We start from the raw sequence: 13686 nt of genomic DNA, 5'->3' as shown, positions 1-13686 counted from the left end.
GATTAAAAACAAATGAACAGGGCTTCCCTGGTGGCAAAGGCAGTGGTTAAGAGTCTAACTGCCGATGCAGGGGACTCGGGTTCGTGCCCCAGTCTGGGAGGATCCCACATGCCGCGGAGCAGCTGGGCCTGTGAGCCATGGCCGCTGAGCCTGTGCGTCCGGAGCCTGTGCTCCACAATGGGAGAGGCCACAACAGTGAGAGGCCTGCGTACCGCAAAAAAAAAAAAAAAAAAAAAAAAAGAACAGGGTCTCAGATATATGTGGGACAACAGAAATAAGTTTAACATACATGTAATTGGAGTCCCAGAAGGAGCGGAGAAAGAGAATAGGGCAGAAAAAACATTTGAAGAAATAATAACTGGAAAATTCCCCCAAAGCTGGTCAAAGACATATATTTACAGATTCAAAAGTTCGATGAACCACTAGCAAGATAATATCAAAGAAAAACACCTAGGCACATCATAATCAAACTGCTGAAAACCAAATAAAAAGAGAAAATCTTGGAAGCAACCAGAGAAAAACAACACATTACATGAGGGAACAATAAGTTGAATGACAGCTAACTTTTCATCAGAAATATGGAGGCTGAAAGACAATGGTACGTAATGCTGTTTAAGTATTAAACAGCAGACCTGCACTAAAAGAAATGCTACAGTTCTTCAGGCTGAAAGTAAATGACATGAAATGGAAACTTGGATCTTCAAAAAGGAATGCAGAGCATCAGAAATGATAACCTATGTAAACACAAAAGAATTTTTCTCTAATTTCCTTAAAATATATACAGCAATTTAAACCAAAAATTAAAACATTATCTTGTGGGGTTTACAGCGTATGTACAGGCAATACATAAGACAAATGTAACATAAAGGATGGGGTGGAGGGAGTAAATGCACCTATATAGTTGCAAGGCTTTTACAGTTTATATGGTATATTACAATACTAATTCTAAACAGACTATGAAAAGTTAAGGATGAACATTACACTCTCCAGAGTAACCAATAAAAAATGATGCAAAGAGGTATAGCTAAAAAAGCATTAGTAAACTAAAATGGAATTCTAAAAAATATTTACTTGATCCAAAAGAATACAAGAAAGCTAGAAGACAGGAAAAAATGAGAGGGGACAAATAACATAATGGTAGAGATAAATCTGACTATATCAATAATTACAGGGCTTCCCTGGTGGCGCAGTGGTTGAGAGTCCGCCTGCCGATGCAGGGGACGCGGGTTCGTGCCCTGGTCCGGGAAGATCCCACATGCCGCGGAGCGGCTGGGCCCATGAGCCATGGCCGCTGAGCCTGCGCGTCTGGAGCCTGTGCTCCACAACGGGAGAGGCCACAACGGTGAGAGGCCCGCGTACCGCAAAAAAAAAAAAAAAAAAAAAAAAAATTACATTTTAGGTCAATGGACTAAACACTTTGATTATAAAGGCAAAGACTGTCAGAATTGATAAAGCAAGACCTAATTATATGCTGTCTACAAAACAATCACTTTAAATATAAAAGCACAGATACACTGAAAGTAAATGAATGGAAAAAGATATGCCACGTAAAAAGTAAGCATAAAAAGGCTGGTAGGACCAGATTAGATCAGACAAAGTACACTGCAAAATAAAAAGTATTACCAGAGAGGACTTCCCTGGTGGCACAGTGGTTAAGAATCCGCCTGCTAATGCAGGGGACACGGGTTCCATCCCTGGCCCGCGAAGATCCCACATGCTGCAGAGCAACTAAGCCCATGTGCCACAACTATTGAGCCTGCACTCTAGAGCCCGCAAGCCACAACTACTGAGCCCATGAGCCACAACTACTGAAGCCCGCGTGTCTACAGCCCGTGCTCTGAAACAAGAGGCCACTACACTGAGAAGCCCATGCACTGCAATGAAGAGTGGCCTCCGCTCACCGCAACTAGAGAAAGGCTGTGCGCCACAACAAAGAGCAAACGCAGCCAAAAATAAATAAATAATAGGGAAACATTATGAACAAATTTATGCCAAGAAATTTGACAACTTATATGAAATAGACAAATTCCTTGAAAAAATTATCCGAAGTGACAAATGAAACAGAAATTTTGAATGGCTTTATATGTAATAAAGAAATTGAATTTATTTGCAAAAGTATTTCTGTAAATAAAATTCCAGGCCCAGAATTTCTACTGAATTCTATCAATCACATGAGGAAGAAGTAACATCAATCTTACAGTTTCAGAAAATAGCAAAAGAAGGAATTATTTCATTCAAGTTTTATGATGACAGCACAACCCTAACATCAAAAGCTGACAAAGACATCATGCACACACAATAAAAATACTACACCAATATCAATCATGGACACAGACATGGAGGTCCTTAATAAAATATTAGCAAGTAAAATCCATTAATATATAAAAATGATACTACATCACAACCAAGCAGGTTTATCTGAAGGATGTAAGGCTAGTTTAGCACTAGGCAGACCTTGGAGATATTGCAGGTTCAGTTCCAGACCACTACAATAAAGCGAGTACCACAATAATAAAGTCACACAAATTTTTTGGTTTCCCAGTGCATATAAAAGTTATATAATTAATCTAGATATTGCAGAACACTAAAAGTGACCCAGAAGCCCTTCAGAAGAGGAGTAGCTGAGTCCTTTGCCATTGTAAATCTGGGGAGGGAGAGTGATGGGTATTTAAGATGGAAGATAAGTTTGAGAATCGTTAAATAAAAAGTCAGGATGGAGAACAGAAATGATAATTAGATCCTTTTTAGAGGTAAAAAGATATATACTGGGCTTCCCTGGTGGCGCAGTGGTTGAGAGTCCGCCTGCCGATGCAGGGGACACGGGTTCGTGCCCCGGTCCGGGAAGATCCCACATGCCGTGGAGCAGCTGGGCCCGTGAGCCATGGCCGCTGAGCCTGCGTGTCCAGAGCCTGTGCTTCGCAACAGGAGAGGCCACTACAGTGAGAGGCCCACGCACCGGAAAAAAAAAAAAAAAAAGTACTAAAAGAAATTATAAGAGATATTTTAAAAACAGCTTTGAGATATAATTCACCCAGTTAAAATGTACCATTCAATGGCTTTTAGTATATTTACAAAACCAACCTCATTATCTAATTGAGAATATTTTTAACACTCCAGAAAGAAACTCCATACCCATCAGTAGTCACTCCCCATTCCTCCTGCCCCCAGCTCCTGGTAACCACTTTCTGTCTCTACAGATTTGCCTATTCTGGACATTTGCCTATTCTGGACATACTACACATGGTCTCTTGTCTATGGCTTCTTTCACTTAACGTAATGTTTTCAAGGTTCATCCACATTGTAGCACATAACATACCTCATTCCTTGTTATGGCTGAATAACATCAATTATATGGATAGGCCACATGATGTTTATCCACTTATCAGTTGATGGACAATTGGGTTGTTTCTGCTTTTTGGCTAATATTATGAATAATGCTGCTATAAACATTGTTGTACAAGTTTCTGTGTTTTAAATTCTCTTGGGCATAAACCTAGGAGTGGAATTGCTGGGTCAAATGGTAAGTCTATGCCATTTGTCTATATCAAAGTCTGTACCATTTGAGGAACTGCCAGACTGTTTTCCAAAGTGCTGCACCATTTTATATTCCTGCCAGCAGTGGGTGAAGGTTTCTCCACATCGTCACAGATGTTTGTTATTGCCTGTGTTTTTTTTTATTATAGCCACCCTGGTGGGTGTGAAGTGCTATCTCATCATGGTTTTGATGTGCATTTCCCTACCTAACGTCTAATAACATTGATCACTTGAGATCTTTTTCCTTAATGACTTAAAAGGGAACTCTGCCCAAACAAGACACCATAGCCCAAGAACCATAAATTTATGGACCACATAAAAATTAAAGTCAATAAAGTAGACCCTTAAACAAAAAAAAAACTGTAACTATGTGATGTGATGTGATGGATGTTAACTAAACTTATTGTGGTGATCATTTTGCAATATATACAAATATTGAATCATTATGTTGCCCAGCTAAAACTATTATAATGTTATATGCCAATTATATCTCAATAAAAAATTAAAATTAAAAAAATTTAATGAATAAATAAAGACAATGAGGGATTTCCCTGGTGGTCCAGTGGTTAAGACTCCATGTTTCCACTGCAGGGGGCACAGGTTTGATCCCTGGTCGGGGAACTAAGATCCCGCATGTCACAGGGCACAGCCAAAAAAAACAAAACAAAAAGAACCCACATGTCACAGGGCACAGCCAAACAAAACAAAACAAAACAAAACAAAGAGGTAAAAAAAATAAAAATAAAAACAAGAGGACCTCCCTGGTGGCGCAGTGGTTAAGAATCCGCCTGCCAATGCAGGGAACATGGGTTCGATCCCTGGTCCGGGAAGATCCCACATGCCACGGAGCAACTAAGCCTGTGCGCCACTATTGAGCCTGCGCTCTAGAGCCCGCGAGTCACAGCTACTGAAGCCTGCACGCCTAGAGCCCGTGCTCCGCAACAAGAGAAGCCACCACAATGAGAAGCCTACACACCGCAACGAAGAGTAGCCCTCACTTACTGCAACTAGAGGAAGCGCACATGCAGCAACGAAGACCCAATGCAGCCAAAAATAAAATAAATTTATTTTTTAAAAAATAAAACAATGAGCAATAACCACACTTAAAAAAATGAAAGTCAATGGGCAAACACACTAGAGTTAAAAAAAGTCTGAAACATGTGGCAGAAGGCTAGTTTCCTTAATACAGCAAGATCACTCACAGATCTACAAGAAAAAGACCAACAGTGCAAGAGGAAAATGGCACTTCACAAAAAAGAGAAACATCAATGGCTTTGAATCATAGAAAAAGATGCATTACCACATTCATAGCTAAAGAATTGCATTTTAAAACAAGATAGCATTTTCACTGTCAGACTGACAAACATTTATAAAATAGTTATGCTAGCACTGGTGAAGGTGTAAAAAACTGTTGGTGGCACTGCCTGTGATTTTAAAAAGAACGAAGACTGCAAACAACCTAAAGGTCCCTCAGGAGAAGGTTAAGTGAAGGAAGGGGCACCACACTGTGGCTCCAGGGCTCTGGGTGTCTAGATACAGCATGTGCAAAGTGTGAGGGGCAGACTGCGCACAGCCCATGACCGGGGTAGCCCTTCTTCATTCCCAAGGGAAGGACGGTGTGGACACCCGTCGCTGCAGAGGCTTTTTCTGGAGCCACTGGGCAGTGAGCTGAGACAGGGTAGAAGTTTTTTTCACTGTACCAGTCTGTTCGGGAAAACACCACTACCTTCTCACTAATAAAAATGTAGAAATAATTTTTCTCAGGAAACTCCTATGAAGTTAGCTTTAACTCTAACTCCCCATCTTATCACCAGCTGCCCATATCTCCCCATGAAGTCACACGTAGAGGAAAGCAGCGCGACTCTAACCCGACTCCACTCAAGAGCGTCCCCAGCGCGGCCCCCACCTCCTTACTGTCCCTCCAATATGCCAGCCCATTCCTGCCTCAGGACCCTGGCACCTACCACTCCCTCTGCTTGAAACGTCCTGCCTCGGACACCTTCACCTCCTTCCAGGCTTTGCTTAAACGCCACCCTGCACGTGAGGCCTCCCCTGACCGCCCCACTTCTACTGCGATCCTCTTCCTGCTTTGGTTTCTTCACATGACATCCATACAGCACGTACTTGTCTGAACAGACTCCACTCCACATCAGAGCCACAGAGGGCCAGGACTCCTGTCCGTCTCATCCCACAGCAGGCACTGCAGATGTTCGTTTAAGGAACTGCTGCTGCCACACTATGGAGCTCCAGTGGCCTTGACCGTCTCATGTCTTTATTTTTCCCACGATCACCCTAGAGTTGGAGCAGGCCCTTGATAAACACATGGTCATTTTCTCAGAAGGTACAGCCACAGGACACAGTGTTTCTCAGAATGCAGGTCAAGATTGTTGATTATGAAAGCGATTCAGTGAACTAAGCAATTCAGTGAGCTAAGTCAGAATTTTTTTTTTTTTAATGAAACGGAAAGTAAAAGAATGCATAGCATGGGACTTCCCTGGTGGCACAGTGGTTAAGACTCCGTGCTCCCAATGCAGAAGGCCAGGGTTCAATCCCTGGTCAGGGAACTAAATCCCACATGCATACTGCAACTAAGAGTTCACATGTCAAAACTAAGGAGCCCACCTGCCGCAACTAAGACCTGGTGCAACCAAATAAATAAATATTTAAAAAAACAACCAACACATAGCATAATACATGTAAGTATTTACAAAACTCTTTCAGCTAAGTATGTACACATATTTGTACAGTATATGCATACTTGTATAGCAGGTCACAATGTGAATGCATTTCTTACCAGAGTACATGACAAAAAATGCTTGAAATTCACTCATCTAATATCAACCTAAACATTTCTAAGTTAAAGCTTCAGGTTCTATAAAAAGTAAAAAAATTTTTTTTTTTTAAAAAGTAAAATTTTTAATAAGTTTACTTATAAAGTTTAAAATTCTGTAAAGGTACTTTCAGATCAATGAAAAGGAGAATTAAGCCTCTCCCCAAAAGGGAAAATACAATACTGGAAAAACCGTCATCCTTTGGAATGTAGCCTCTAGCTTTCTTTCCAGAACACCTCCAACTATGTTACCATAGTTTTATGCTTGTAAGCATGAAATTCTCTGCTTTTCAGTATAAGTCAACTCGGATGGTTTCATTATCTCTCAAATTTCACCAGATACCACAGGTTAGCTATTCGCATCTGAAATTTCTCCAAACATTTTGTTTCTTAAGTTCTGTAATCATTTGAGGTAAGATTTAAGTATATCAATATTCTAGACAGAAAGTTCTTCACTTTCTATTTATATATCAAATAAAGATTTGGGGACTTCCCTGGTGGTCCAGTGGCTAAGACTCTGCACTCCCAATGCAGGGGGCCTGGGTTTGATCCCTGGTCAGGGAACTAGATCCCACATGCCACAACTAAGAGTTCGCATGCCACAACTAAAGATCCCACATGCCGCAAAGAAGACCAGGCTCAGCCAAATAAATAAATATTAAAAAAAAAAAAAAAAAAGATCTGTATTCCCTCAAAATTTTCTACGTGCGTTCCTCTGGAATTCCTGAACATTTTCACTATTTCTTAAACCTTACTGTGTTTCACAGCCTGTTTGGGGTTTTTTTTAAAATTTATTTACTTTTGACTGTTTGGTCTTTGTTGCTGCACAAGGGCTTTCTCTAGTTGTGGCGAGCGGGGGCTACTCTTCATTGTGGTGCGTGGGCTTCTCATTGCAGTGGCTTCTCTTGTTGCAGAGCAAGGGCTCTAGGCACGTGGGTTTCAGTAGTTGTGGCTCGCGGGCTCAGTAGTTGTGGCTCACAGGCTCTAGAGCACAGGCTCAGCAGTTGTGGTACATGGGCTTAGTTGCTCCACAGCATGTGGGATCTTCCCAGACCAGGGCTCGAACCTGTGTGCCCTGCATTGGTAGGTGGATTCTTAATCAGTGTGCCACCTGGGAAGTGCCTTCACAGTCTATTTTAATCGATCTCTACTAAGCAATACTGACACTCTATCAAGAAACATCAACTCCCTGAATACAGAGAAACACAGCAAAACCAAAAGGGAGGGGCATCTCTGAAGAGTCAAAATACAGGACACAAAATCCACATGCAGAGCTTCAGTTAAACAAGAATATTCTGTCCCCATCCAGAATTCTCCTCTCCTTTAAAAAAAGTTGCTAACAAGTTTTATGATCCAGTTTCCCAACCCTCAACTGAAAACAGAGAGGAGGAGGGAACCTGGCGTCAGAGGCCTGGTAAGTTAAAATGAGAGTAATAGAGGCTAAAAACACAGAAATACTCAGGATGCAGTTTCAGTTTGGGACATTTTATAGACAAAGGAGCCGTCACATCCTAGTGGTCCTGCAGAGGCCTGTGTATTACAACAGAAGACCATAAATTAACATTCATAATGACCCTGAAAAAAATCAAAGAAAGGTTCTGTCATGTTTCATCTGATGATTAAGTTTTTTAGAAAGACTTCTAATCATAACGGTTGAAATGAAATGTTTTACTACTTTGCAAGTAAGTTTCATGGAAATTCCTTCCAGGCACTCCATTTCCTAAAAATGCTGGAATATCGGTATGTGTGAACTTCAGTGCTTTGCTCACTCCTCCTTCACAGCACACATCGGTTCCCTCACTGTCCCGGTCCTTTAGGAAGACTTGTACCCTTCTATTTTGTTCTTAACGGTATTGCTATATAGATTTTTCTTTTAAAATATGGCATTCATTTTGCCTATCTCAAAATTAATTTCTAATATTCTAATCACATTTCTTGATTATATAGCTGCTAAATAACAGCCATTCTTTCAAAATTAGTTACATCCATGACTCAGCTACACCTGTATTCAATTTACCTATACTTTGGGCATCAAAAAGCAGATGGAAATAATGCCCCCAAGTAGACATTGGTTCTCCAAGCTACAACTTTCATCATTTGTAATTCCTAGTGGCTTTAGCAGAAATAACCAGCCATTCCAGAAATATCCTGGAATCTACCTTTACTAAAAGCTACGGAACTATAGGTAAGTCTCCGTGTGGACGAAGCAAACAGCAGTTTCCTAGTAAAAAAAGGCTAGTGTTCTGTATCAAGGCTGAGCAGAATGGTATTTAAGAAAAATTCTAGCTGCTGCAATGAAGGCACCAAGAACCCAAACCAAGAAAATCCTCTGGCAACTTAAAGTATCTCACTTGAGAGTGAAGTGGATACGTTTTCATTGATCCTGAGTCAGTACTTTGGTTTGAGACAGACAAGCAAACACCACCACTGGCCTCTTTTAATAGTCTCCTTTGTCCTGTTACAACCTGGTATTTGACATCTGGGAGTGAGAACTGTCATTTTCCTTCAGTGTTTACTCATCAGCCCTTTTCCCTCCCTCCCTTGAAGCTGCATGCCAGAGGGGAGCAAAACACCTGGGGATCTTTCTTTTGTCTTAGTTCTGATCAATTACTCAGCCAGTAACTAATAAGGTCTTTACTAACCTATTACATTTGGGTTGATCTTTTGCAGACAGCACAGATAACTCAGGCCCCTCATCCTAACCAAGTGTCCCATTGCCTCCTGGACAGCTGGCCACACATCCCTCCTCTGTCCACATGCTTCTCTGGCGCTAGCCCTAAGCTCCAGGACCATGGTTTACATAGATGGCACTGCCATTCAGGGTCTAAGCAGTTAACCATTGAAACCTTTGTCCTCATGTTAAATTAGCAACACCCACAGCTGCTTTACTGAGAGAGTGAAATCTGACCAGCAAGTGCTACTCCTTGCATCCCCCAAAACAGCCCCAGAACACCAGAAATTTGCCTGAATTCTTGTGAAGGTTGCAGCACAAGAGGTGGAAGGGCAGAAATTAAATAGTATGGGCCCCACAGTGAGAGCAGAGGGAGGAAGCAAAATAAATCAACAAAATAATAAGTACTCAATGGGTGTTTGCAGTTGACAGGGTTCAGGTGGGGCTCGTTTTGGAGGATGACACAAACCTGCAATGATTTAGCCCTACAACAGAGAAAGCTCACTCTTGTGAACTTTCTTTGGAGCAGACTACCCACCCCTTACAACTCCCCAAGGCAGAAAATTCCAGCAAAGGCTCCAGCTTATAGAGAACAGAAAAGTCATAAGATGTTAACTTAAGCACCAAACAGTCCTACTGTGGCTGCCTCATGCTCTCGTTCTTGCAATGCCAACCGTGAAAATAAGAATGGTACAAAGAATGAATTACAAACACACATGGTCAGAACATCTCAGAACATGGGAAAAGAATCTTAACCTGCAGAGAGCAGGGAAAAAAACAAGTTGGCTACAAAAAAACACAAGAATCAAACTGATATGACTGCTCACCTTTAACGAAGTTGCTGGAAGACAATATCAATCTTTGAAGGAAAATTATTTTGACCTGGAATGCAACACCCAGCCAAACTACTTTACAAGTATGAGGTCAAAATAAAAATCTTTTTAAACACGGTGGGGCTTAGAAAATTTACAACCCATTGACTTTTTCTGCAAAACAAACATAAGGGTATATATATACTCTGCTAAAACAGGAAATAAATCCCAAAAGGAAGGAAGATGTTGAATACAAGAAACGGTAATAAAACCTACAGTTGTCTTATCTGCTAATGCATGATATTTTTAAAAATCATTGTTTAAAAAGAGACTACACCAAAATTTAAAACTCAGTTAACAGAAAAAGCCGTAAAAGACATGAAGAGGAAATTCACAGAAGATATACAAATGGCCATTAAACAAATGAAAACATTCTCACTGGTAATGAGAATTCCCTGTGAGAATTCCCATTCCCTGCTAATGAGAATATAAGTTGATAAAGCCTTTTTGTACAGCAATTTGGCAATATCAGCTAACATTTCAAATACGCACAGGCTCTGAACCATCAATTCTAAAACTCTAATTCTGTAATTCTAAAGAAATGCCACACATGGACACAAGGATTAAATACTCGCCCATTCTATACAGCACTGTAATGACCCCTCCCCCCCAAAAATCTGGAAATAACCTTTATTATGTCCACTAATAGGGCAATGTTAAGTAAATGATGATACGTCCTAACACAGAATACTACTATGCGTCCATTGTAAAGCCGTAAACCCGTGCATACTGACAGGAAAACATATGTAAGCCATTCTGGAGCTTAAAAAAAAAAATCTGTAGCACAATGTATATACGGTTTAGGCCTTTTTACGTAAAAACAGACGTGTGTATTTATATGTGTGTAACTAAGTGTACAGAGCCTGGAAGCAACGCCAAGACGTTCACCCGTGGTTACTGCGGAGTGGGGAGTGAGAGCAGAGACTGCGGTCATTCTTTTTTTTTCAACACTGATTTGAGCACCTACCTACCAATTCCAGGCCCTAGGGATACGGCGGGCAACAACCCAGGGTCCACGGGCTGCACGAGAGCCCAGCGTGCCGGTTCTCTGGTTTGCTGCCGCGCGCCGGGCCGAGTGGGCACTCAGGTGTGTGTCGAATGAACGAGTGACCAAGTGGCTTATGCGTTATTCGTGTATAAATCAACTTGGGGGGGGGGGGAGAATAAAAACACAACTAAGGGACTTAAGTAATCACCCTGGTGAAGACCCTTCCCAGCGCACACGCGCCCTTCGATTTCAACTGCCCGAAAGTGCCTTCGGCTCCAGGAACGAGGAGCCCGCGACCCCTCCGCCTCAACCCGGCCCGAGGAGCTCGTTGGAGAGAAGCCTCTGCTGCAGTCACGCAGGCCCGGGCTCAACCCCGTCACCTCCGGGGAAACCCGGCAGCCTGGCGCGGGGCCGAGCCAGGTGACACCAGAACGTACCGAGGGCTCGGCGTTCGCCGCTCGCAGCGCGTTGGACGCGTAAACCTCACAAAAATCTCCCAAGCCGAGCACGGAAGAGCCGTCACCGCGCCTCCCACGTAGAAAAGGGGCTCGGGACCCCGAAAGCTCCGCGCGTGCCCGTCCCCACTCGCTTTCCACCCGTCTTGCCCGGCCGCCCTCACCTCCCCGGGCGACCGCCAGCGCCGGGGCCCGCAGGCGGCAGCCCCACAGCAGCAGCGTCCGCAGCTCGCGAGCCATGTGTGTCCTCCGGGGCGCCCACAGAAGCCAAGCGTGCCGGGGGCGAGGCCGGGGCGGGGCCTTATTCGGGCGCGGCGTGGTGACGTCACAGCGCGCGCCCGACTGCCCGGCCCGCTGCCTGCGCCGGCGGGTGGGCGGGGCCCTCTGTGGCTCGGGCTCGGGCGCGGTCCGGGCGCGGTCTGGCCGCGCGGGGGCAGCCGGACCTGGGGGCGGGACCTCCGTGACCTTGTGCCGCGTTGTCAAGGGCGACGGCCGTGTGCGCCGAGCCGCCGGGGCACTTGTCCGCCGCCAGCTGGTCCTCGGTTTGTTCATCCCAGAAATGGGGCAGATGTTAACATCCGCCTAGCAGCGTGTGAAAAGGCGACGCCGGGGCAGAAGCAGTTAACATCTCCAGGGTCTTTATATAAGTCTCGGGCCAACGGTCCAGACCAATGGAAGTCAGTCTCTCCAAACCAAGACAAGCCAAATAGCTAAAAAGAGTAAAAGGGAGGATTTCAGGCTTGACTTGTCTACACCAAAACTTGGGAGCCAACTCCCACCAGCAAGACTGGGCTTATTCATCATTTCCAATTCTCTCGCCTTCCTGGAGGTAAGAGTCTGGTTGGAGATTCGGACTATCAACTTCCTTTCTCACAGAGTTCCAAACCACGTAAAATGCAGATTCTCCGGCACCGCCTGAAGTGAGGCTCAGGCAGCCCCCTAGATGATTATGAGGCACACTAAAGACTTGCTGCCACGATCAAATAATTGCACACAAATGGGTTACTCGAGATTGTGACAGGATCTGCTAAGAACAGGAGCCAGGAGAGTGTCCCCCAGTGGGACCTGGACATAGCTGGGGCCACGGGAGGGGGTGTGACAGGGAACACTTGCAGGTCGAAAGTGGTATGGATGATCCCCAAGTTCCAGGCTTAAGTAATGTAAAAGAGGTGGGCAGATTTGGATGGAAGAGCAGGAGTTCTCTCACCTGGAAGACTCCATCAGCCTCCTAACTGGCTCCCCATTCTCTGCACAGCAGCTGATCATACACACTCCTCAGTCAGGGTCCTCCAGTGGTTTCCCTGCACATAATCAATTCCAAACCCCTTCTGCCTCGGCCTCCAAACCCTGCATAACCTTACCCCCACATCACTCCCTCCTTCACGATACTCCAGACACATGAGCTAGTCCCAGGTATAGTGTTCCCAGGATACCGCTGAATTGAGGGGTCTCAGCCTCACATTTCATGTGGTGTTCACTCCACTCAGGAAATCATCTCTTTTGTAAGAGCTGACACATTGGTCTATGGGGCAATAGATCTAGCTTGGGGAGCCCTCTTATTACAGGAAGAGGAAATAGTATTTGGCAAAGGGAGGAGGGAAACCTAGGCTTCAGTGAAGGATGGCGGTGGGTGGGGGCTACTAGAACCCTTCTGTCCTCTCTCAGTCTGTGGCCTTCAGAGACATAACCTCAGCCACAGATCTTTGTGATATTGGGTCCCCTGGTAGCCCAAGGAACTGTGGCTTTTTAAAGTGCCCAGGTATCCAAGCGAATCTTGAGGGGGTCATGAGAAGATTTCAGGCCCTATGCAGACAAGGAAAATGGAAGAAGGGAAAGAATGAATAGAGTACTTGAGTTGAATTAATCGAGACTGGCAGGGAGTTGCTTGGGGAGAGCAGAGAGAGAAACAGAGGAGGGGAAGGGAGGGGGAGACCCCCTGGATCTCCCAGCCACCACTGTGGCCACTATGAAGCTGCCCATTCCTTTTGCAGAAGTCACTGCCTTCCCCTGGGGGTAAGCTGACAGCCATGAAAAATGCCTGCTGCATTATTCACAATAGCCAGAAGGTAGAAGCAACCCAAGTGTCCATTGATGGATGAATGGATAAACAAAACATGGTATATACATGCAATGGAATATTATTCAGACTCAGAAAGGAAGGAAATTCTGACACATGCTACAATGTGGATGAACCTTGAGGACATCGTGCTAAGTAAAATAAGCCAGTCACAAAAAGACAGATAGTGTATGATTCCACTGACATCAGGTAGCCAGAGTAGTCAAATTCATAGAGACAGAAAGTAGCATGGTAGGTGCCAGGGGCTGAGGGAGGGGAC

The 13686-nt window shown here is 44.1% G+C and overlaps 1 protein-coding gene across 2 annotated transcripts in view; it reads right to left on the bottom strand.

Moving 5' to 3' along the window:
• TRAP1 (TNF receptor associated protein 1) overlaps window positions 1-11639 on the bottom strand; it is a 45310-nt gene extending 33671 nt beyond the window's left edge. The window contains exon 1 of one of the 2 annotated variants that reach the window (XM_082857906.1): window positions 11515-11639. In XM_082857906.1, the coding sequence (XP_082714032.1) occupies window positions 11515-11590 (76 nt within the window). In that variant the 5' untranslated portion in view covers window positions 11591-11639. The remainder of the gene's footprint in view (window positions 1-11514) is intronic. The other variant, XM_082857905.1, reaches the window with a different exon arrangement.
• Between the last annotated feature and the right edge of the window lie 2047 nt (window positions 11640-13686).

Source organism: Leucopleurus acutus (assembly GCF_964270905.1).
Source record: "Leucopleurus acutus genome assembly, chromosome: 16".
Classification (NCBI taxonomy): domain Eukaryota; kingdom Metazoa; phylum Chordata; class Mammalia; order Artiodactyla; family Delphinidae; genus Leucopleurus; species Leucopleurus acutus.
The sequence above is the reverse complement of the archived record's forward strand: the minus strand, read 5'-3'. Positions and strand labels throughout refer to the sequence as shown.